This window comes from Prinia subflava, chromosome 1 (genome assembly GCF_021018805.1).
Source record: "Prinia subflava isolate CZ2003 ecotype Zambia chromosome 1, Cam_Psub_1.2, whole genome shotgun sequence".
Taxonomy (NCBI): Eukaryota; Metazoa; Chordata; class Aves; order Passeriformes; family Cisticolidae; genus Prinia; species Prinia subflava.
Genome location: NC_086247.1, coordinates 50,429,824 through 50,456,157, shown reverse-complemented (window position 1 = coordinate 50,456,157; position 26,334 = coordinate 50,429,824). Strand labels below are relative to the sequence as shown.

Below are 26,334 nucleotides of genomic sequence, written 5' to 3'. Positions count from 1 at the left end.
AATTCTGTTCTGTTCTCTCAAAAGTGAGAATGCCAATAAGATGGTGATGTTGTTTCTTTTGATTCACGTGGTGTCTATCACTGAGGTAGCTTGATCCCGCAGAACAACAAAATAGAGTGAAGAAATGCACTTGCTGAAGAGGCAGATGAGAACACAAAAACTTGTCTGCCTCATTTATTTATTCAGAGCTATAAAAACATTCAGAAGCACCTCTCTGCTCTGAATTCCATGTTATGAATTAAAATACCCAGTAATATGCAATATAGAAAGGACAGCTCATCACAATTCAGCACATAAATATTCAATACTTATCATGAGGAAAAAACAAGTTGAAGGCTGTTCATCTCTCAACCCAGTCTTCCCTAAGTGCCTGAAGAAAAGACAGATTTTGAAGGTTAAAAAGACAAACTAAAAAGAAAAATGACCTGAAAATGGTGGCAGCAGCATCGAAGTCAAGGGTACCACGTAGAGTGAAGATTTCAGAAGGCCTGCTCAGCGTGACCCTTGCACATGGGGCTTAACAGTGAATGAGAGAATGATCATATGGAATATTCAGAGCCATCTAAGTGCCTTAGGTGGTGTTCCTCCATGCATGCTTGGTCACAGTAAAGAACTTGAATTTAAGGTATCCGCTCTCCTCTTGGTCAGTGCAATGGAGATTATTAATGGAGAAATAATTCCTAACAAGGATGAAATAGATTTTTATCCTGTGTGTTCTACAGCATCTACAATGTCTTTGGTATAGCAGAAGGTGCCTAAAAACGTAATTGCCGGGAATTTCCTACTCTGGAAACAATAGTTGTCTTTCAATCCCAATTCAGCCTTACTGAGGAAAAAAAAAATAATATATATATATATATATAATTGTGTTGCTTCTTTCTGCAACTGATTGCAGTGGTACTTGTCATTTAAAAAGTAGAGTTATTCTAGTTTATCAACATAAATGTGACAGTTGCCAGTTTTGATTAAACCAGATGATGATTTTTGTCTAAAAATGCTTGCTTCTGGGGGCCAGACAGGAGAATTATGCATTGGAAGGCAGTGCTGAGTCAGTCGGATGACTTACTGAGGAGCCATCTCTGAGATCATCCATTTTAGATGCTGGCACAGAGGTCATCAGCATGGCTAATTATTTTTGGTTTGCCCACGTAGTTCTTGGTTTGAGTGCACACTTGGTTGGCTTCTCACTCAAGTGAAATCCAAGCAATAATTTCATGCTGTTGTTTGGTTAAATGTCATGAAAAGTCCCAGGTCTCTTCTCCATAGCAGGCAAATCAAACAGACCAGGACAAGAGCTATGAAGTTAATTTGTACCTACTTTAACAAGACCTGTTACCTTCCACTGACTTTTTGACAAATATTATCAGTGGAGAGACATTTGTTGCAGAGCTAGCACAAGGCAGAGGAATACCACGCTCTGAGGCCCCCTGTCTGACAAAGCTGCAGGAGGAGGTGTTTGCTGCTGGTGAAGTCTGAGCCATGCCAATGCTGTCCTCATGGAGGAGAGGAGTAGTACCAACATTCCTTCATGGTTTGAAGATAAGACAGCTTTCTATGAACACCAGAATTTACTGCATCCGTGGCTTTAGGCAGAAGCTCCTGAAGGAGTGTAATAAAGCTGTGCTTACAGGGGCTGTGCCAGTAAAAAGCACTAACTTCTCAAACTCCATCTGATCCTTTCCCAAGCTTCAATGTTTGAAAGGTCATAGCAGTTTTTTACTAATAAAAATTTACGTGTTCAGTTTCTGCTATGAGAAAACTACAATAAATTCTATACTACCCCTAGATGGCATAATCCCAATGGTAAATTTGTCCCAATCTCTTTAAGATTGCATTCCCTACATTTAATTTCACTTTCCCTCAGATATCTGTAGAAATTATTTCATCAATCCACTTTTATCTCTCATGATATTCAAGAAAATAAAGTAGGTCAGTGGTCAGATAAATTTCAGTGAAAAATGAGAAATATGATCTTTTTCTCCCCTCCTTTCCTTTTCAGTCTTATTTTGGAACTGAATGTTACCAGTCCTTGGAAGGATGCCAAAATTCAATATTGTGCTGATGGGAACATGAATAATGTATAAAGAGACACTTCAAACAGTGTATAAAATCTGAGGCACAAAATGTCTAACAAGGCTAAACCAAAGGCTTTGTAAAAGTTACAGCAGAACCAATTGTTCAAGTACTCTTAAGACTGTTCCATCCCATTCACCCACAGATGCCAGTAAGTGACAGATTTCTTTGCAAGAAACTTGCTATGACGTCAGAAAAACAAAGAATGGTGTTAAAACCTTTGAATTTAGACACAACCTTTGAATTTAGACACACACACACAAAAATGCATCCCCTAATAAAGATCACACATACAAAGATATACCTTATGTTGGTTCCTGTTAGTTGGGTTGGAGTTTGGTTTTTGGGTGGTTGTTCCTCAAAAATAAACTCGTGCATTGCTGTGAGTCCCAAACCTAATGGGACCTAAAAGGATAGGCAAAACTCCTGGGTGAAGCTGGTTATTTTCTACAAAGTTCCTCCCCTCTCCCCACCCCCTTTTTTATTTAATACATTGAGTACCAGATCTGCACTCCACACTGTATAAGAAACAGAGACCGTTCCTTCTCTATGGCTCCTTACTCCCTTCCAATGTCCCTTCCATGACAAACATGGCTAAATGATACACACCCAGAGTTATGGATGAATAAGTGTATTTTTTATGTGAAGTATTTTAAAATTATATGTTTGAATCTGTTCTGTTGTACATATGAATGGGTAATGGAGTATTTAGGTTTAAAATTCAGAATCCGGTTTAAAGAATAGTAGACACATCCCCCAAAATGCTTCTTTCTATTTCCGTTCTCCTTTTCTGGGTTTTGCTGTTTGTTTGTTGGTTTTTTTCAAGTAGAAGCTAAAAATGCTTCAAATACTAAAAATTACCTTTGTGTTCTTCAAGAAAATATTATAGACTATGTAATCAAGTTATAGATTTATGTAATCCATGAAACACGTTGGTGACATTCACACTTTGCCCTTTGGACTAATATACCAGGACTGGAGCTTTTCATCAGACTTCCTCAGACAAAATTGTGCACTGTTCTCTGTAAATTAGAGCCAGGGTGTGAGATGCTCAGAGGGGAACACGGTGACTGTGGGTGTCAACTTGAGCCTGCCTCCTCCAGACCTCAGACTTACTTCCACAGGAGTGAATGAGAATGTGTAGAGCAGGAGAGAGAGTAAGAAATGCAGAAGGGAAAAATGAAAAAGGAGTGAGGGGTGACACACACTTCCAGTAATGAATCCATTGTAAGGCACTGGTGCTTGTCTCACTCTCTATATGCACACACACACACTCAGCACAAGAGAAATGATTTAAGGACTGGGCAAACTCATTGCTACATTAGCTAATTGCAACTTACTCTCCAGTTAAAGGGAAAAACTGTGCTTTATTGAAAGAAAAGCTGTGCTTTATTGGACTGTCTGAAACATGTGATTTGCTGGGGTTACCCTTGCTGTGGCACAACATATTGCAGCATCTCTGTCTGAAGGCTATGCCCAAAGGCAGAGTGTAACCACATGAAAATAAATGCAAGTGATATTATGAATATTGGGGCCCTTCACAAAATATCACTCAGAGGAAACAGACAGAAATAAAATACAGCACTCTAAAAATGTGAGTTACAGAACATGTTCTGATGATGGAAGATAGCAACAAATTAAGAACCTACATAGTAATAACTGTGAACAATCCTCGAATGATTGTCCCATCATATTCACAGAGCTGTCATTGAGGGTCAGGAGCTGCTTCCTTTATGAACAGTGTCACTCACTATTTCACTATTCAGCTGTTTTCAGTCATTGTAGGCTGAAACTTGGCATTCACATAATCAGCTCAAATGCAAATCTGTCTCTAAAAATGACTTAAATGGGTTAGGCCAAATTTAGTACTGGAGCAGTAAAAGTAATAATTTAGGTATGGTTACATATTGTCTGACAATAGAAATGTCATTTCTAACTAAATGAAAATTCAAAAGTTTTAAAATATAGCAGCAAAAAAGTATAAAAATGGATAAAACTTTCCATATCTCAATGCATGTTAATTTAAAAAGAAAGGCAAGAATAAATTCTTTCTTTACCCATGCAATAAAAATAAATCTACAAATTACATCAGAATTAACATCACATTCTGATGTTTTTCTCATGGAAAAGAATGGCCAAAATCCACAGGACTATGGTGTAACTGAGGCCATAAGGGGTCTCTGGGGGGCTTCTGGTCCTGCCTCACTTTCAGCAGGGTCCAAGTTAAGTGTGGGCAAGGACCCCACATTAGAGAGTGCATTACTCAGAGATTCAGGTATTATTGAGTGTGACAAAATGGAGCCTAGGACAAGAGAGCAAGTGAATACCAGCCTTTGAGCATTCTTGCTTTGTGACAAAGAGGTCAGCTCAGAAAGAATAGGCTCTAAGCTCCCGGTGTTTCAGCATCTGTTTTTTGTAGCAACTTATTCTGCCACTGATTTCCAAAACATCCAAGTTTCAGGTCTAAGCCTTCTCTCATTTACACCAAGGTAAATTTATATTTGACAGAGGGCAGCTGTGAGTGCAACTAAATTGTGAGAAATCTGAACTAAATGCAGTTGTTTCCTCTTCCCTTCCTCTGAATACCAGGTAAGTCTTTATTCTCTACACTGCAGCTTTCCTCAATGCGCTTTTGAAAAGCATTTGAGCAGGATGGCAAAAGACAGTTATTGTCAAGACTTCATTTAAGATGCACACCTCTTTTTCAGCCCTGTTTTCAATTCCTTTTTGGCTGAAAATAACAAGCTCCTGAAAATATTTACCAAATTGGGAATAGCATTTGATTGAGATCTTCAAAAAAAGCTAAATGTTAGAACAATTATTTATAGTAAATCAAACACTTCTTTTAACTGCAAGTGCCCACTTCCATGGCTCTTTCTCACCACATTTTCAAACACTTTGTAACACAACAGAGAGAAGAAAAAAATTTGGGTTTGAGGGTTTTTTTTTCACTATTGAAGTACTTTCTGAAAGCACAGAGTTCATGACCTACCTCACCTCATAGCCATTGGATTCCCACTGCTCTTTACTACTTAAAAAAAAAGAAAAAAAAAAGAAAGAAAAAAAAAGAAAAAAAAAAGAAAGAAAGGTCAGCAGCATTGTCAAAAAATGTAAGTGGAAACAGCTAACATGTATGAGCAAATTCCAGGCATCTCTGACTACCAAGATTTTTTCTCCAGTTACAGAGCCTGTGACAAATGACCACCATGATTAATTACTCATTTTCAGCCAAGCACAAAATTTGAGTTATAATTTGTTAAAAAGGCATAGTCCCATAGAATACTTATTCAGCTGTGAAAAGGCTCGGCTTGTAATCACTTGAAACAGCCAAACAGAATAATACTAATGGATTGAAAGGCAAATAGATTTTCAGATTGGCATATTGTCCTTTTACCAGTGTCCCCCACATACATCAGTAAGTGTCATATCTGATATATTGATGACAGGGTTATTGTTGTCATATGTTTATTAGTTTCCACAAGCAAGATCCAATCTTATTAAAATGCCAGTGTCAGAAAAAGTTGTTTGGATTTAAAAAGCCTTGCCTTGAGAGATGACCTTTTATTCAAGGTCAGAACTTGAATGTTTGTCATGCATTATTTTTCAATAATTACATTATATTTACATCAGCTCCAGGATTCTTAATTTTGACTCACTCATACTTTTAAGAAATGGGTCCCACAGTCATTTGCAATAATATAACTACATTAATATAATGTATTAATTACTCTGTTGTGTTTAGGGCAAGTAGCCACAGCAAGACACAAGCTGGAAGGATAATTTCATAGCTGGGGCAATAATTACCTTCCCATCACTTTCTGGAGATGAATGAGTTTTGCCAGTTCTGTTGAAAGAACCACAGAGCCACAGAATATATATGAGGTAAAGACCAAGTTCCTAATTCTGAATGGTCCAAATGCAGTAATAAAATCTTACATTGTAACAGCATCTCAGTAGAGTATCATGTTAGCCTAAAGGCTCTATGCTACCTCTTGAGTTTTCCTTTCCTCAAAACAAAAAGTCCTCTCCCTGAATAAGAAAACAGACCCATCTTTGTCCCCTAGCTATTATATTGGGAAACATGAAACAGGTATTTGAAAGAAGGAAACTAGCACTTTTGCCTTCTTTCCAGACCATTTTCCAGCTGACATTTATCCTAAGGCTATGTTGTATAGGTTTGCATTCATTTCAGGATCACAGTCTCAATGTTTATTCAGGCTGGGTCCTTTGGCTTTGATTGCTCATTTTATGCTACTTTGAGGCACATTCTATTTCTTCTGCTTGTCCCACAGAAACAAACATGACCAATACCCAGATAAACCCCCTTGACTTAAGTGGTTATGGATGCTTATATTTAAGCTAGAGGCTGCAAATAAGTGTTTTTAGTTCATGGATTCAAGAGAAGCTTGACCTATGTTTATCAGCAATGTAAACGGCAGTCATATTTTCTTCAGAAGAGACTAGCCTAGAGGAGGTGCATGTCTTGGAGATGCAAGTTATGGTCTTACAAATGTGTCATGGTTAGGGGGGAGGTGAATTCTTCCAGGGGGATGTGGGCAGTCCAATCAGTGATCAGCTTTTCTGCTGGCACCTGGGTTGGTCACTCGGAGGTTTGGACACGCCTCTGAGGACACAAAGAGTTAAAAGCAGGAGTCTGGGGGGGGTCAGCCTCTTTTGGGTTCTGGTTTCAGCAGTGGAAACATCTCCTCTCCCCTGCTCAGCTCTGGGCTGAGTGGGGGAGGGGGAAGCCACGTGGCCGGGCTCAGGACAACCACGGGGTGGAACTAAAGTAAGCTGGGGCCCGGGGGGGAGAAGAGAATAGACAGGACTAGAACTGAGCTGCCCCGTCCAGGATGGAGGAGTAGAAAACTGTGGAAGTGCCTTCTGTGTGTTCTCACCCCCCCTCCTTCCCCCCAAACTCCGGGAGAAGGTGCCCAGCCACGTGGGGGTTTGCGGAGCCTGGGAGTGCCTCCGCCTGCAGCACCCTGCCGAGAAGAAACTGTTAACCCTTGCTTGGCAGAAAGAAACTTTTCTTAGACATTGATTCTCATGACTGGTGGTTTTCGGAGAGAGGGAAGCAGCCTGGGACCGAGATGATAAAGCATGATTGGAAGGAACTCGATGGAAGAATGAGAGGAGTAGCCTTGGAGCTGGACTTTTCTTGCATAATGTCAGCCATGGACTGAACTTGAGTCTCTTTTGAACATAAACTGCATTTTTGGGTGGATACAGCTGCCCCTTGCTTTTGCTACAGTGACTGGCACTTGAAGTGAGTAGCGAGCAGAGAAAAGAGGGGGAGGGTGAGGTGGCACCCTCTGCCCTCAGGGCAGACCTGCTCCTGGAACCCCGGCCCCTGGGTAAAAAGGGGAGAGCTCGGCATGCAAGTATCCTTAAAAAGCCCTGTATGTAGTTTTTGCCTATGAGACAGCGGTGAGAGCGCTGGACATAGGAAAAAGAGAGTGTCACCCTGGCAGACTTTCTCTGGGCGGTGCCACGGGTGACATGGGAACACATAAGGAGTAGACCTGTGTGTTCTGGAGAACAGTCTGTGGTGCGAGAGAGACTCCTCTCTCCCTTGCTGAATTGAAGATTAGTTTGTTTTTGAGTGGTGATTGTTTGATCTAAAACCCAGGGGTTGGTCTGTGAAGAGTGATGGGTGGGGAGGTAGAAACTGGGAGAAGAAATGTTCTAAGAAGTTTTTATTTCTGTCTCTGTGTGTGTTTAAGAGTATTTCTGTCCCTGTTCTTATGTAATTAATAAAGTTTTGGTGGGTTTTTTTTTGTTTTCAAGATTTAAGCCTGCTCTGCTCTGTTCCTGATCTCATCCCACAGGAGTTGTTAGAGGAAAAAAACATATATTCATGGGTGCACTAACATCTGGCCAGTGCTAACCCATGACAAAATGTAAGCATTTGCTCAATATAAACTTTAGCCACTTTCCAAACTGATCACTTTAATCCATTTTTAAATCTCAGATTTAAAGAAGAAAAGCATTATAAAAAATGGCCATGCTCTCTATTTTTTGAGATGGTGTTTAAAGGAAGTATTTTGACATTTCTCGTGAAAGGTTAAGCAATTTTTTTCCTCACAACTAGTTTTTCCTAGTTTACTAGGAAAAATCCCAGCTACAGTTTACTAGACAAATCCTAGAACATCTTCACAGCAGCTTTCTATTGGCATTATATCTCTGTTTATCAGTAGATTTTGCAGTTTGTCTTGTCAAGAAACTACTGAAAATTAGGTTGCAATCCCAGTCAGCTTCTGCTTCATGTCTGTAGTTCCTTTCATGTGAAACACATATGAAGTGCTGGATATTTTTCTGTGAGTGGGAGCTAACAGCAACACCTCTAGACAAGTGTGAGAGTGGGATTAGAAGTTGCCAGTTCAGTGATATCCTCATTATATTTATATATGAAATTCTTCACGCTGATGCACTGCAATGATTCGATTGTCTGTGAAAGAACAAACTCGAAACTCGTCACTTCCCGTGTCACAAACTGTCTGCAACTTCACTGACAACACTTCCACAGAGCAGCACAGCCCATGTTAAAATAAACTTTACCTCCACGCTACAGAAGATTTAGGATTGCTTTCATCTACCAGGACCATGCAACACTGTGAGTGTCATCACACCGTGGATCCCCCTGGACTTTCTGCAGATGGAGGTGTCCTGCCAGTGTCAGGGGGTGGAAAGGCTTTATGTGATGCCCAGGAATGGTTAGATGAGAGATACAAATTCCACCTCCTAATTTCTTCTAGAAATTCTGCTTCAAGGTTTCCATGCATTTAGGCAATTACAGCCCACACAGAGGTTCATTTCGTTTACTATCCATTAATATGTCAACAGTCCACTTACAATAACCTCAGTTCAGTTTGGTTCATGTGGAAATTTTGTTCATCCCAGGCAGGAGTTCAGAGTGGTTAGAGCCACATACGACATTTTAAGCTGTCCTCTAGGTAAAATAAATTAGAAAAGCAGATACTATAATAAGTAAACTAAGAGCATATGGGTTTTGAGTTTCACTTGTCTGAAATAAAAAAGTCACTTTCTGTTACATCGATTTCATCACTCATTGAGGTACTTCTGAAGATTTATACATGTATAACTAGGAACAAAATCCATTCTCTGATTTTGCACATCAATTAGTGAAAAGTTGATAAAAGAAACAGCTTATCTATTCCACTAGTTTCCCAGATTACCTTTCCCTAAATGCTAAGCATCCCATTTATTTTATCACTAACTATGAAATATATGCACAAGGCTCTGCAGGATAGATATTCATCACAGTACCTTGTCTCCACAGAGTTTATGCTCTCTAATGTGTTTTCCTTGCTCAGATAATATTTTTGCATCCCTTTTGTCTCAAACAACACACAGGAAAGACATTTGTCTTTAATTCCACTGATAAAGAACCCAAATCCACTTAATTTTCTTGCAACATAGCTATGTTTAATGAACTAGTACATTCCCATTTCCAGAATCCATCAGAAAGTCTACCCAAATTGCCCTTGCTCCATTATTCTGTATTTCAATTAAATTAATTGAAAGCCTAACTGTTTATGAGCTGTTAGGTATGACTCCACCTAGACTTCACATGAGAGCATTGATCCCTTTCATGACCCCTCAGTTTGCTCAGACAATTCCTCTGCATCTTTGCCTTGGTCACTCACAGGCCAATGTCTGAGACAGGGTAAATATGGGACCTCATCACCTGCGTGAGCATTTTGAGGATGGGGGATAGTTATTCAGTTAATGCAACAAACGATCAAAAACCCCTGAATTATTAAGCAATATTTTTTTTAAAGTAAATATTTCAGGTTTAGACAAGCATGTCCCTTTGACAATTTCAAAGTGATATTTTATTGAACATTTTAAGTTAATATGAGTATTGTAACAAAAAAAGAGGGGATTTCATCTTATTTAAGACATTTTTTAGTTCATTTGTTTTCAGATTGTTTATTATTTACCTTTTTAGTACTTGGAGGCATAGGGGGAACAAGACAGCTGGACAGTTTAATTCTTCTGGCTTTTATGAGAAAGACAGCACTGAACTCAGAGGATTAGGTTTCTACTTGATCCATTTGACACATCTCATATTCTTAGTAAGACTTTTCCCACCATTAGTAGTGAGAAACTTTTTAAAAAGTGAAAATGGAATAAAAAACCCAAACCACCAAAACCAACCAACAACAAAACCCAGAAGCTAAGCCTCTCCACTATGAGACATTTGAGACAGAGAAGCGCCCACCAGAGAGGGAACAGAAAAGGAATCAGGGTTTTATCTCTGTATTCAGAATGAGGAACAGAGTGTTTTCTTGACTTGGGACCAAATAATTGTATTTGCTGCAAGCCAACATTGCCCTCTGAGCTATGGGATACCTCTAGAGAAGATGCAGTCATGGGAGCCTTGGGAACCAGCCTGTCTCTAGGAGACGGGTAATGGTGCTCAAGATGTAGGTCCTATCACAATGACGTTCCAAGAAATGAGTTCTCCTTTAAGCAAAATAATAGATTCTTTCTTTTTCAAGATGCATTTACTAAAGTAGATATCATCTACCTTCATGTTGAGAAAAGACTGGCATAGAGTCATGTAAATACCAAAACGTAAAGATAAAACAGTGAAGATTTGAGCTCCCATTCATCAGTCTTTGGGTTAAAACCCATTACTTGAAATTTAATCACCCAGAGGTCATGTTCACTGTCCTGTGTTCCCTTTCAGATGAGGAGAATGTGACTGTCTTGTGGTTGATTAGTCCTATACTACATTCTTCAGCTGGTCATGCCTGATCTTTTAGGATATTTTGTTTTCTTTTTACTCCTCAGTTAGCCAGGATACTGTAAACATTTCATAATCTTTGCGTGTATTTGAGTCCCCAATATGTTGCTTGTGCCAATCAAGAAAGAATTATACTGTCTGCACCTCTACTGCTAAAATGAATCCTGTACTTCTTTTTACTATTTTACAGTTAGCAAACTAACTCTGGGAACTCAGCAGCATGTGGCTAATGGTAGAAGGAGTGGATGAGTAACCAGAATAATGGGAGGAATGCCAGAACTACCGCGAGTGTCCGTAGGCCACACCTAACATTTGGTGCTCCTTCTAACTCAATTCAGAATAATTCTTGCTTCATATTTCTCCATGGCAAGCTTCCAGGTTCACATCTTTTTAAGTAAGGATATGCTTAATCTTATACATATGCTTATCTAAGATTTCCTCCATGGCTTTCCCATCCTCAGGCATAGTGCCTACTGAACAACAATAAATAAAGACAGCAGAATTTCAGGGGGCAACCAAACCACTTTTCCCTGTAAGCAAAGTACTTCTCATTCTGGCATCAGTGCTAAAAGGCTCATTGTACAACTTCAAGGACATGTCTTTCCATACCCAAATGATCTGCAACTGTTTCTTGTTATTTAAGTCACCTCTTAGGATGTAATCCACTCAGGAGTTACTTGCTGTTCTCAAATTGTTGCCCAGTGAAAGGAAACAACCTGCCATTCTCCTGAAATGTTTATCTTATCCATTCTTCTCCCTCAAAATTTTTTGTCTACACTTCAGCACACCCATCAGTCAAATTTCTATTCAGAACTAAAAAGTTTTGAATATGGAGAGAAAAGATAGCCAAGCTGAAAGACAGATGCAGAACTCCCTCAAGGATCCTCGAGTAATATAGAGGTGCATGAAGTCACTGGGTGGTGTAAAGAACTAGAGATTAGGATGTCAAAAGCATTATGAGACCCAGAATAGAAATATATTGAACATAACCCTGAGATCTAGTGTTTTGCTGAACTCTTATGTTGTTATGCAAAAAGGCTCCAGAGGAAGTCATGTAAACAGTACAGATAAGCAGAGGGAAAAGTCAGAAATGTGAAAATCTGCAACATTGAAACCTAAACTTCAAGCTGTTCTATTATCACTAGGAAGAAAAGTAGTTGCAGAAATCCACTCCCCTCAAACTGCCACTCCAACAGAAGACCAGATCTGTCATTGCTCTGGAAGTGATGCAGGCATGTCATAGCCTTCCAAAGTTAGGTGAGATAAATTTCACACACTTGAGATGGAATATGTTATATTTCAGACAGAAACTGACACAGTCTTTTGTGGTAAGGATACCTGAGAAAAGCAAAAGTATCAAAGAATGTAAGTGCTCTGACTGTGGCTGAGACATTATCAGAAACTCTGATTGAGACAATTGTTTTGCCATGTACTGATTTATACCTGTGGGTGTTACTTGGAAATACCTGTGTTATATTTTCTTCTACGCTGATTGGTTAGTTGAAACTTAAGTGAACAGTTCTCAATACATCTGTGATCCTCATCTCCTGGCCATGCACGAGTAATAAGCATTCACCAAAAAAAGAACACACAATAAATGGAGGTGTTGAGGCTTTTTAACCCACATGCATGACAAGCTTCATTTCACACACAAAATATTCAAACCAGCAAAGAGAAAAAAGAATGTGAAAAGGCCCTTCCCACCCTTCTGTTCAATAGTCAGATGTAATCACAAATAATTTGCAGGAAAACTAAACATTATTTCAGGTTCTGCCTTTTTGAGTGCATTAGGGCAAAATTACCTAATCTGCATATCTGTATCTTACCATATCTATGAATAGATTTATATATCTATAAACAGAATTCAACCAAATACCTCTCTAAAAATAACTAGATGTACAGAAAAGACTGAAAATCAGCCATGTTTCTGCATCATAAGATGAGGCATACATTTTGCTTCTGCATGGAATACCCGTGTTTTTCAGGAACACACAAGCTTATAGAACTCCCAGTGCTCCTTCTACTTTGCTGCATGAACAGCACTGTTAGTGCTTGACAGCTGGGGCCAAAGCCTTGTTGCTTTACTCACACACACAGTCCCCCAGTACTTACAGGCTAGATTCTCCTTTCAGTATCTCTGCTGAAATTTTATGGCAAGTCAATTGTCTTTTCTTCTGATACATAGATTAACTAGGTCATAACCTACCCCAGTGGGAGCATTGAAAAGACCAGCACCAGCAACATTATTTTAGCCTGCACAATTGAAAGGTACCCTTACTTTTCCCCTTTAAATTTAGGGAGAGTTGTATCATAATAAAAGCAAAAGTAACAGCAAGCACACATGATGTTGGTAGCTCTTTTTAATTTATTTTTTTTCACTTTTTCTCTTGGTAATATTTCTTAGATTAAAGAAAAGAAGATTTCTATAGGCTTTCTGCTATGAATATTCCCTGGTTTGGGCAAAACCATGACATTTCCTGTAGATCTACTACATTCTCTAAATTCAGCTTGCTTATATCAATGCAGGAAAGCATTACCCAGTTGTACTTTTTTTGAATTATAAAATTTGAAACCTTTAAAGTTACAAATCTCTTTGAGAACAATTAGTGTCATGCTGGTCATTTGACTAACATAACTGAATGTTGCAAGATTAACATTCAAAATAAAAGCAGAGTACGATCTGTGTCATGTATACCAAAAGAATAATAACCAAGTCTTCCATGTAAAATGCTATGAATTATATTTAATAAGCAATGGCTTACAATCTGAGTCCCTAAGTGTTGTATAATTACAGAATTCAAGCTCTAGTTCTGAATGGAAGCTTTTTTTCCTGTCTACTTTTAGGACTTAACACCTACTGATCACTGTTAAATCACCATTCTACAACTTTAGGGCAAAGTTCACTCTTATTTATGAAAATATTTTTTGCTACTTTTGACAATTATAATAATTCAAAACACAATTTAAGTGTAACTGAAGAGAAAAATGTATCAGCATGCTGACCCAGGCCCTTGGGTCCAGAGCATGGAGGAGCTCAAAAAACTCTACAGTTCACTTTTGTGCTACCCTTAGCCTGGGAAGGGTTTAGCTCCTGTCACACCTGTGCTGATTGGGAACAGAACATTTCACGTTTAAGAAGTGCTCCAAGATGTGTTATTGACTTTACACTCTCTTTCTGCACAAGAGCTGGCAGAAACAACGTAACTTCTGGCAACGCAAGGATTCCTACAAAACAGTTGTAAATATGTTATTGTGCTCCTTCATGTTCCCATGTGCCATTAAACCTTGAATTTGACCTTGAGTTTTGAGCAGATCTTGTATTACTCTGATACTGATAGCAATGAATCTTACAGGACGTTCACAATTCATTGGGGAAAACTGACCCTAAAACTAGACCCTAACAACTATTTCTATTGGATATTTCTATTATAATTTATTGTCTCTCCACAGTGATGATGAGAAGTCCAGTGTAGAGTAAAAAACTGCTTGCAGGTCATGGAGGAAGGGAAACAGCAAAACAGGCCAAAAATTTGGGTTGATCTCTCTTGACAGCATACAAAAAAGATACTGTGATAATTTCAATTTATTAAATGCGAAGTTAATCCCTTAATAATGTAGGACAAAACACCTACCAAACTGCACAAGTATGTAAGTATGTGGGGAGTGCTGGTCTGAGAAAACCTTTGCTTAGAAAAGAAAGGATGCAATCAGTGTTTCATTCTCCTGACTGATAGACTGTGCTTTCATGCAGAGTACTGCAAGTCATTTTAATATTAATTCCAAATGTGATTATGATTGCTTGCTTTCTTCCAGGGTCTCACCTGACCAGTCAGGAATTTCCCCAGCTGACACTGGCATTGTGTATTCTGTGTAATGAAAAGGCAGCCCTGCTCTCTAGCAGCCTGAGGAAATGCTGGGAAGCAGCAGGTGCCTCCCCAAGAAATGAGGGAAAACATTGATAAAAACATTGAAATTGTAAAATACCTGTAAAATAGTCGAGGTCTGTGTGATGGAGGTTCCTTGTGGTTAAATAACCCAGCCCATGGACTGGATGGACTAACTGTACTTCATGGATGTCCTATCCCCACATGGAGGAGCAAACTGCTCACCTTTCCCCTCTGATCACTTCATCTTTGAGCTGTTTTCATATTGCCAGGACTCTCTGATGTTGGGACTTGCTATGAGCAATGCAAATAACAGGCAGGAGCATCTTTCTCCTTGATGAAAAAACCTTTGCACAGAGCTGCAAAAATGCTTTTATCAAGTTTATTTTTGAACGTATACAATTTCAAATTACTAGGGCTAAAAACTTCTCTAACACCTACCGTTCCAGATGAAAAAAAGACAGGAGGAGCCAGATCTTGGTTCATTCTAATGTTCCCTTCCTAGAAACAAGTGTTTTTGCATGCATGTAGTGTACTTTTTAATGTAGCATATAACAAGATATGAACAAAATATGAAACAATTGTACACACATATCTCATTGGAGCTAGGATCAAGCAGCTTTGGGATGGCCTCCATCTGAAAGAGCTTGTATCATGCAGCAGCAAGAGAAGCAGAAGGAGAATGACCTGAAAAAATACATTAAGAAAAGAAGTAATTTCAATTATTTGGGGGAAATACTGCACTGCTCTTTCCTTCCAGGCAAAAAGTTGGGGAAGTTTTCCTTATTAGCTTTTATGTGGTTTTGTCCATAAATAACACACAATTTTTTGCAGTTACTTGCAGTTGTCTTGTATCAACAAATCAAAAGTGAAGGCGAATAACATGGCTGAATAGCTCCAGCTTCTTTTTAAACCAGCTGAGAAGTCAAGTACAAAACATCTAAATGAAAGTGAGTGACATCTGCCTCTTGAGCACATCATGACCTCTGGGTGTGACCATCACAGGCTTCCTGCAATATGTCACAGCTGACCCTGAGCAATTCACAGTCTGCCTCCTCTAGTTTCAAGTCTTTCACCAGACATCAATTTAAAAATATATATATTTATAAAATGGTTAGTGTAATTAATGCCTCAAAAATTAAAAAAACCCTTTTAATGGGGAATGACAGTAACAACTGGAGTAAGATTAGCTAGTAGTTCTTTTCATTTTTTTTCTTTCTTTGTGAAAAAGCTTGTTCATCTGAAAACATTCATTCCCTTTACCTTTCAATCACCACATTTCATGTTTGTGTATTACTTTACCCAGGCAAACCTTCCCAGCAATGTGTATGTCTGCTATAATTAATTTTGAAAGAAGAGCAGACATGCAAATTGCCATTCACTCTCAGCAGATTATGTAGACCTAGACTTGCTACACAATGAAAAGCAAAGCTGCCTCTGATTGTACCACATGTCAAATAAGCTGGATGAATCTAATACACAATGCAGTTTCACTGTGTTTGATGTAGGTTTGAAAGGAATTAAAACACATATTTTCTCAGTGAAGATGATTTCTCATTCTTAATGCTGCTCTTTTCCTCTACGTTTGTTATCAAATCATCATTAATTATACCAGAGTCTCCATCATTAATCATATCAGAATTTCTACTGCCATGGTAAACAAGCAAACAAACAAAGTATATGAGGCTAAGATTAGAAAAAAACTCCAAACCACTCACCCCTTGGAGACCAGTGGCCAGACTTGGAGTGATGCTCTTACAACTTTCCCAGCTATTAAATAAGATGAAGCTATGAATTCCAGCAATAAAGAGTCAGGAAACCTTGGCACTTAGCATAATATGCTGTGAGCATATGTAGAAAATGCATATCAGATCTTGGTTTTATTAATGTAATAAATTAACTGATTAAAAATAGCTAAATAAGCTATTATTTTTAGCTTAAAATTGATTTTCAGGCTAGAGCTACTGTTTTGACTGGAGCTCGTTCTGCTAGCAGGTGTAAGTTAAGATAGCAATGACCATGCTGTACTTCTGCTACTCTGCGCCTGAGAAATTTTAAATTAAAGTTACTGGGGAAAACCTGAAACCTATGCAAAATGTCTCTCTTATATTTTTAATACTACGCTAAGAATCATTTCCATATTTATCGTTTCTATCTGGTATTCAGATTGCACTTATAGGAAGTACAGGCCTTCTCTCAGATTTTGTTTTGTTGGATCTCTGTACTGGGAACTGCAGGTCTGTGTCTGGAACCCAAAGAGGTTACAGCATTTCAGAGAAGTACACCAAGTACTTTAGGTTGTCTTTTGAATTGCTTTTGGACATTGAGCCTGCTGAGGGCTGAGATATATTAACTTGGCTACACATCTCCTGGGTGCTCAGCCAGCTTGGGATGGAACATATTCAAGTGGATTTACTAAAACTGATGGCAGTACTGATGTACCAAAGCATGCCCTGACAAGGACCAGATAAAAGTTATCATCTTATGCACAAACATTTACCAAACCAAGTGTATGCTTTAAAAGGAGAGGAGAGGTTCGGAGAGGAGAGGTTCGGAGAGGTTCGGAGAGGAGAGGTTCGGAGAGGAGAGGAGAGGTTCGGAGAGGAGAGGTTCGGAGAGGAGAGGAGAGGAGAGGAGAGGAGAGGTTCGGAGAGGAGAGGTTCGGAGAGGAGAGGAGAGGAGAGGAGAGGAGAGGAGAGGAGAGGAGAGGAGAGGAGAGGAGAGGAGAGGAGAGGAGAGGAGAGGAGAGGAGAGGAGAGGAGAGGAGAGGAGAGGAGAGGAGAGGAGAGGAGAGGAGAGGAGAGGAGAGGAGAGGAGAGGAGAGGAAGAGAATGGAAGAAAGAAAAATGAAAAATGAGAAGGGAGACAGGTGAAAAACTCTCCTCTCAAATACACACTTTTCAACTCTTAATAACTATTTACACCCACCACAATTTAATGATAAGAGCACAACATCATGTAGAAAGTTATACAAATGTAGCAGGAGCAGAGCCTGCCAGCAGTACTCAGTAGTCAATGCAAACACAAGAATACAAATTCACTCAGGCAACCAGTAAACCAGACCATTAGGGAAGCTGCCTTTTGCAACAACTCCACTTCTGGGAACATAAAAATCCATATCACCTAAAAATAAAATAAATGCTTCATTAAAGCCCCCAAAGCTATTTTTTCAACAAGAAGAATCTATAGGATAGGTAGGCATACATAACTTGGCAAAGTAGTTTGCTGTGAGGGATTCAGCCTGCCATCGTACAACTGGTTTTTAACACATAGAGCAAATTAAGATAACATTGATAGCTGCCACAGAACAACACCTTCAGGAGCTTTTCATCCAAGAACATATTTCTTGTTTTCCAGGACTCGCCCTCACCTACAACACATTTTGCTAAGAGTTATTTGAAAACTGTGAATGTGATGATAGCCTGATCACTCAAAACTTTAGCAATGAAAATATGGCAAAAAAGGGCTGTTGTATAAAGAAGATAGCTAAATAGAATGGTTTAGTTTGACAGAAATAGAAAATATGACTCAGATAGGGAAAAGAGTTCTTTGCCCTTTAAAAAATCAGTCTTGTTCTTCCTCTCTCTCTTACACAGGAGTCTTTCAGGGAGAGTGTGGTGATGCTGCATTATTGATGTGATACAGGTCTCCAGTGGAAACAGATGTGATATGTTTGGTTTCCTCTGATAGCCTGGGCTGAACACAAAGCAAATTACTGAATGTCAGAAGACTTGGGTTCAAAGCACATATTTAAAAGAAGTTCTTAAATAATAAATCTTAAATTTCAAGCCTGTTGCATAACCAAAAGTTATATATGTACTAAAAAAATGTGTCCCGAGTGATTTTGCTGAGACAAACTGCAAATGACATTAAAATGCATATGTGCAGCTTTAGGATTTGTTTGGTCTCAAACCAGGCACTGATGGTTGGAATGAAAGATGCAAAATAGCATGGTCTGGGTGAAAATGGAATTGCAGAATAGTTGAGGCTATTGTGAGGAATACATAAAATTAATTGAATATGCATAACCTCTCTGATAATTTTCCCAGTCTGTGTTGGAACCCTTATTTTTAAAAACATCATTTGACAAATATTTTCATTATTGCCCTTTGCTTTCTGCCAGGATATTCTACCCACAGTCTTCCACACGAGAGGTCACCCAGAGGTAGAAGAAAGCTGGTTTAGCTCAGGCTAGGTAAAACTCTAGGTTCCAGAGTACTCTAAGGCTACTGTACAAAACCCCAGGTTTTCAGTCTATCCACCCCAGCAAACACTCCTATGTACATTCAGGAGCAGCCCCAAGCCACAGGACGAGTTTTCTGCATTTACTGAAAAACCTGCCCTAGATTTCTAGATCATTGTGAACCTCTAATAGGACTCGACTACGGCAATCAGCAGCAATCTCCTTCCAAGAATAAGTGCAGCAGTGTGGCGGGACACATTGGATTATGTCTCACTAAGGTGATAGCTTCAATTTAATCACTTTTCAGAAAGTAGCTCAAAAGAGAACATTGTTTCCCATTCTCTGCTGAAACTGAGAGGCTCTGGGCGACACCATGGATGGATCTCTGCTGCCACTTTCTTCTTCAGCCTCTAGCTTCATCTTTTCACCTGCTTCTCGACTTTCTCCCCAAGCATTCCGGCAAACTTGCGGAGGGGGGAAAGCCCCAGAGGCGAGGTGTCCGCGGATGGTGCTGCCGGGTCCGTGGCGGTGGCAGGGAGCCCGGGGGCAGTCGCGGCGCTGGGGCGGGGCGTGCGCGGGCGGGGCGGCCGTGCCGCGGGGCGAGGCGGCGGCGGGCGGGCGCAGGTGCGCAGGTGGCGGGGGCGGCGGCCGCCCTGCCGCAATTTCCCTGTGTCACGGCTCCCGTCGCTTGGCAACGGCGCCGGGTCCGGCCGGCAGCCGCGGAGCCGCGCTCCGCCCGCAGCGGCGGCACCGGCACCGGCACAGGCGGCTCCGCCGGGAGGGCGGGCGCTGCTGCGGGGGGCGGCCCCGCGGCGGGGAGGATGCGGCGTGGCGAGGGGGCAGCGCTCCCGCGGAGCTGCCCGAGGAGGCGGCCGGCCGCGGAGGGGCCGAAGGAGCGCCCGGCGTTCGGCCCAGCCCCGCCGCCCGTCCGCCCGGGGCCGTGAGCGGCGGCGGGGCGGGGATGCTCGCTCGGGCTGGAAAGTTTCTTCCCCGCGGCGGCTCGCCCGCTTCCCGCCCGGACTTCTCCCCGGCCCTCCTCGGTAAGTGACCGCGGCACCCCCGTCTTGAGCGGCAGCCCCGTCCGGCGGCGGCTCCGTCCGGCCGGGGCTCGGCGCTTTCCGCGGCGGCGGGAGCGGCGCGGCCGGATCGGCCGGAGCCGGCGGCGCCCCGGGGGCTGGTGCCGGGCGTCCCGGAGCCCGGTGAGTCCCGCCTGCGAGCCCGGGGACGGAGTTAAGCCGGGTCCTGTTAGCAGCGGCACAGCGGTGCTGGGGCTTTGCCGGGCAGCGTCGTGGTGCTCGCGGGTCCGGCTGCCGGGGTGGATGGGGTGGCGGTCCGGCCGTGCGGGAGGTGGCTCCGGCCCCCGGCTCCCGTCCGGGCGGTTCCGTGGCACTGCGGCCGCCGGCGATGGCCGGGGCCCGGCCGTGCCCTCCTTCGCCTGCCGAGCGCTGCTCTCGCCATGGCCGAAACTAAGTGGCAGGCGATGCCGGACTGGGAGCGTTCCTCGGAGCTGATGACCATCTGTTATCGCCGTGGAGAGGAGACGGGCAGCTGGCTGGTGGGGCAGCAGAAAATGAGATCAAAGAATCGGCAATTACAGCAAAGCGTGCCTCGATAATTACACTTTTGCATCAACAAAATGCACTCTTTTTGTTTTTTTCTATCTTTAATAAATAATTCAGCGATAGGAAAGAGAAATCTCTGCTCTTTGTTTTGAGCGTGCAGTACCTCGGAGAGTAATTTAACAACGTCCTTGCTGACAACACCCATCTTCTAATTTTTCTCGGGAAAATACAAACAGAGTAAATGGGACGCAGTATTACTGCATATGTGGCAATCCAGACATTAGAACAGGAAAAAGATGAGATTTAAAGGCTGACCAGTCAAAGTGGAGCAAGGGGGGTTTTTTTAGGTGCTTACTTAATCGCCTTTCAGTGCAATTAATTGAACTTTATGGGTCGTATTATATTCAGTGATGTCATCTTTTGCCCCGTCAAAGAAAAAATAATAGGATGCTCAGAAAGAGGAAAGGGGGAGGGGATCCTGCTTCTGGTAGCATGAAGAAATAGGTTCCGAGAAGAATTGCACGGTGCAGAAATGCTCCTACACACTGTGTTGTTTAGCTCAGATCACGGGAGTAGAGAGATGACTTCTGATGGTCCAGTAAGACAAAAGCCACAAATGCTCAGTGTTTAGTCCTCTGACAGTTTCCCTGCAAGCACTCGTTAGGGTTTCCCCGGGTGACTCATGGGGTTTCACTTGTCCTTTAATAGGATTTGACCTGCCCTGTCTTACCTGCCAGCCATCTCCCCTTTCTGAGGGCAGGGGGGAGGGGGTTGAATTTGTCAGTGTTACATAACAGTTACCTGGAACATCGCACTTGTTCCCAAACTAGAGATGCCTCTGGACCGCAGGCGAGAGATGAATTTCTAATATTGCAGATCAAGTGCAAATGGCTAGGAAAAAACTTTCACAAGGCACCACTTTCCAGTGTTTAAATGTTTCCTTTGTGCATTTCACAGTAATTCCTTTCCCACTCATTTAAACAAGACAAGTTATATTTTTAACCCTCCCTCCAGTAATGTGTAAGTAGTGTAATGAAACAAATGGTATCTATAGATCAAATATACTGCCTTCCTGCTTTTTTTTCTCCCATCCCCTCAAATCCTGCATGACATCACTAACCACAGTCAGTGTGTACTGTAACCCCAGAACATATTAGGGAGTGAGGCTTGGCATCCCCTGAGCTCTGGTGCTTTGCAAACTCCTGAAATGAACAAGGTATTTTGTTTGTTTGTTTACTTTAGTGGATGCTACTAGGTCTGTCATTTACCCAGAGTATAAAGTAATTAATTAGCTGTTTGGCAAGTAGTGGGACACGTGGCTGCTCTGATATCGTTGGTCTGCCTGTTTCTCTCTCACATGCAGGAGCTGTGTGAGCAAGGGAGATCTGCCTGTTGGTGTCAACCTCCATCCTACTTGTTCAGGGTTTTAATTACCAGGACTTTGAAGAAGGAGGAGAAAGTGGAGACATCTCCTGTGCTGCAGGTCTGTCCCTGGTTCTCATCCTTTTCTCTTCTCCCTTCACTGCAGGAGCTGGAGTGGCCGTGGGGGCCAGCACGCTGGTAGCCAGCCATGATTGCCACTGGAGGCCTCCTGAGGATCTCGGCCAGGAAACAGGACCCCTTGAAACCCCAGAGCCAACTCCCCAAACGCAAACGCAAGGCCAAAAAGAAGCGCAAGAATGACGTGGTGGTGGTGAAAGGCAAGCTCAAGCTGTGCTCCCTCTCAGGGTTCATTGCCCTCTGTGGCATCCTGGTACTGCTGGTGGGCATCGCCTTGGCTGTGGTGGGCTACTGGCCGAAGCCCAGTCAGGTGTACAGAGAAAGCAGCTTTGGCAAGGGCCGGCACCCGGCGCCACAGGGCAGCACCCACACGAACCGCTCCCGGAGCCAGGAACGGGTGCAAGCAGGGAGCCACCTGGAGTCACCGCCTGCAGCCAACACCTCCACCACTGCTGCCACCGGCAGGTCCGCCCCTACTTCCTCATCCCCCCAGGCCTCAGCGGGTTTCCTTTTCCGTCTTTTCTCCAGCTACTTGCATTCGGACAAGCTGAAGGTGCTGGGCCCTCTGATCATGGGTATCGGCATCTTCCTCTTCATCTGCGCCAATGCGGTGTTGCACGAAGACCGGGACAAAAAGACCAAGATCATCAACCTGCGTGACCTCTACTCCACCGTCATCGATGCCCACAGCCTGCGGGCCAAGGATGGAGGCACCCTGGCCTCAGCCCCTCTCAATGGCTTTGTCAACTACGTGCACGCCCGGGGCCTGGAGCTAAAGCCAGGCGGGGATGGCCTGGGTGCTGCAGCCATGCTGGCCAAGAGCTCCTGGCCACCAGGACTGGGTGTGTCCCTTTCCCCCCCGGACCTGGTGTCCTCACCGCAGCATCCCTCCTCCTGCTGCGGCCCACCGCAGCCGCCCAGCCTGGCTGAGGCTGTGTACAGCATCTGCCGGGAGCGTGCTGCCCGCCCCGCCGCCAGCCCGCCCTGCAGCCCGCCGGGGAGCTGTGAGCGGTGCAGCACGGCCAGCTCCATTGTCGGCTCTTCGCTGAGCACCTTCACCCTCCTGCCTTTGGGGCCAAGCGGTGGAGGGGGAGGCTGGCAGAGACCGCCTGGTGAGCGGGGAGCCCAGGAGATCCCACGGGGGGAGTTTGAACTGAGCCTAACCGACCTCAGCAGCAGCCACATCGAGGGAGGCTGTGGGACAAGGAGGCACAAGCTGGTTCTCAGGCGGCAGAGCACCAGCTGCTTGCCCGATGCCAGGCGTCCCCCTTCCCCTGAGCCACCTCAGTCACCAGCTGTCAGGAGGGTCCTGGAATCCAGCCTCTTGGTAAAGGCATCTCCTAGCTTCTCCAGATGTCTAGATGTGGGGGGATCACCCCCTTCAGCTCCTCCTGCCGTCACGAGGACGGACTCCCAGAGCTCCCAGTCTGAGCCTTCCAGCAGCAATAAGGGCTACAGCCACTTGGAGGAGGCAGGCACCTCCTTGGAGTCAGTTGCCAACACCGCAGCCAGTAAAATTCAGGACTGTGAGGAGGAACCAGTTGAGCAGATGGACCCCCTCAACGCTACCAGCAGAGAACAAACAGGGGAGCAATCCCAGCAAACTCAAAGACAGTACACAAATAAAGAGAAACTCTTTATGATTTCAAGGTCACATGCTGCATTAGGGCGGGAGGGTGGGGAACTGGAGAGTACGGGCATCTAAATAAAACAGAGACAGCAAGAGGACACCTTGCATCCCTCCACACCTTCCTCGCTTCTTCATCTCCTTGTGGACTTAGGAAACCAATCAATATCCAAAGAGCTGCACTATGTTATCCTTGAAAATGGAATCCATAGATCCTGTAGATGACTTCAGGAAGAAAAACGAAAATCCTTTCTGTCTAATCGTGATTGTATGTTTCATGCAAGCCAAATTGTATTAAATATCCACAGTCCAGCAAGTTCTTTGGATCTGATTAATACAATTTTGGATGGTATAGCTGTGCACTTTACTGTTTTGATTTTTAAGTGCCCCTTCTTCTCCTCTGATTTCTTTCTTGCTGATCTGCCACTAACTGCTTGAAAGCTGCAGGCACCTTTTTAAGCTTAAAAGCAACATGGTCTTCAGAAAGAAGGCTGAGCTCTCTCTTTGTTTTGGTTCAATTACTAAAATGTTTGCAAGGCCTTAAGGATGACATACTTGACAAAGAATGAGTTTGTTTCAATTCTGGAAAAAAATGACAGTTTAGAAGAGACTGGAGCAGAACAGAGCTCTGATGATTTAGTTAAAACCATTACATTCCTGAATCCAAAATGCATATTACTACATGATACTTTATCAAAGTATTATTACACATGTATTAACTAACAGCATTAAAAGATGTTTTTCAATAAAATATTTACAAACAAAACTTACAAAAAATTTCTTTATTTTGGTAAGTAATTACCGATATCAAAACTGTTTCATTTTATACTGTGAAAGATTATAGAAATGCTATGAAGCCAAAGGCTTGCTTATACTTTTAAGGAGGTAATTAATAATTTATATGTAATTTCAAAATAAATACTGATTCAGTCCTTGAGAAACCACATTGTAGTTCAACCAGCAGATTCTGTCTCCATTTCTGACAGTACTCTGTGACAGACAGCCTAAGAAATGTGAGACTTTGACATGCTAAGGGAGAAAAACCACTTTAAACGTTTGATCTTCTATTCAGATTAGGTTTTTTGTTAGATTAATATTTAACTGCATCATCTTTCTGGATTTTTCAGTTTCCTTATAACTGTTGCATGAAGCCTTTCTGCTGTTGCAGTTCATATTCATGAATGCATGTGCCTAAGCTTAATTTTAAAGCATAATGGTAGCCCTGTCGGTCTTGTAGCAGTTGGCTGTGCTGAAATCAGCAGCAGTTTCTCACTGAGTTCAGCATGATGAGGATTTCTTCCTGTATGAGAAAAGCATCAGGTTTCCTGTAGCCTACCTTGTCTGTAGGCAGAGTTTTGGTAAATTGATGAGCTGTTTCGTTTTCGTAGCTGCAGCATGGTAGGCACTCGTGTTTTGTCAAAACAGCTTTATGCACTCAGTAGATTTTGTCAATGCTTCTGATTTTAAATATGGATGTGGCGTTTCTCCACTATGGGAAGAGAAATTGACATTAAACAAACACAATGAGTAGGCAGACAGAAATCTTTCTGCTGCAATTAAAATTTTTCATGTCGTTCCATGTTTTAAAGTGCTTAGCTATGTATTTACTTACATTACAGTACATGGCGACATGGACTATAACTACCACTAAATATAATTGCATTTAGTAAGCCTGCAAAATTCTGTAACAAACAAGGATAATGTAAAAAAAAAGAAGAAAAGAAAAAAAGAATAAATAGTTTGCCATGTAAGAGTCTTGAAACTGGAGAAGCAGAAGGTGCTTGTGCTTGTTCTCTTGAGCAAGAGAGAATTCCAGGTGGCAATGTCTTTCCTCCTGTCAGTGGCAACCAGTGCACTGACAGTATGAACATCACTGTGGTATTTTTTGCTGTTAAACTGGTACCATACAGCTGGCAAAAATCCACTGTAGAAGTGCCTGGATTGGCATGGGGTTGGGTTAGGCACCACAGGAGGGGATGAGCAGGTGGCTTAGCTGGTGCTGGCATTTGTGTGGATCTTTCCTTTCAGTTCTCCATGGGCATGTGCTTCTGCTCCTTCTCTTGTGACTTCCAGCAAGATTTATGAGATGCATGCGAGCAGAGTTACCTGGTACTGATGCAGATTCTAGTTACTGACAGAGCTGAAGACATCCTGTTTGTTATTTTCCACACTAAAACCTTCCATGGAGATGCAAGGGAAAAGGCAAGTTGTATGCTACTTACCACAGCGTGGAATCTTCATGAAATTGTGACAGGGGGTTGTTTTATTCTGAGAGGGGGAAACATGCTTTTTAAAATATTCTTAGTAAATATTTCTTCTGTTATCTGAAGCGTGCTCTGGAGGAAAAAAAAAGGCAACTTTAAAAAGCTTTTGGTTACTCCTTAGATTGATTTAAATTAAAGCAGGCCAGTAATTATTCTGCTGATTAATTTACTGCAAAGTCTTGTGAATGACAAAATTATAACAGTTTGTGTTTAATAAGTAAAATTATAGCTTGTTCCTGTGTTGCCAAAAAAGATGTGAAACATGAACTTCCATCAGTTGAGCTGGATTTTTTAATAACAGCAGCAAGAAGTGATTTTCTAGCATATAAATTCCTAAGCAGAGAAAGCTGCCTCTCTGTCTTTGCTAGTCATTATTTTTGCAGATTTATTACTTAAAACTATTTGTTGAGCTATTCATGGAGGGGTGGAGTCAGAGTCAGAAACCTTTGTTTAAAATTCAAGCTA

The 26,334-nt window shown here is 42.2% G+C and overlaps 1 protein-coding gene across 1 annotated transcript; it reads left to right on the top strand.

The window, feature by feature from the left end:
- The first annotated feature begins 19,632 nt into the window (after positions 1 to 19,632).
- Positions 19,633 to 23,845, top strand: TMEM200C (transmembrane protein 200C). Its single transcript, XM_063396195.1, has 2 exons — positions 19,633 to 19,956; positions 22,007 to 23,845. The coding sequence occupies exon 2, from the start codon at positions 22,049 to 22,051 to the stop codon at positions 23,681 to 23,683; it is 1,635 nt and encodes a 544-aa protein (XP_063252265.1). The 5' UTR covers positions 19,633 to 19,956; positions 22,007 to 22,048; the 3' UTR covers positions 23,684 to 23,845.
- Positions 23,846 to 26,334: the final 2,489 nt, after the last annotated feature.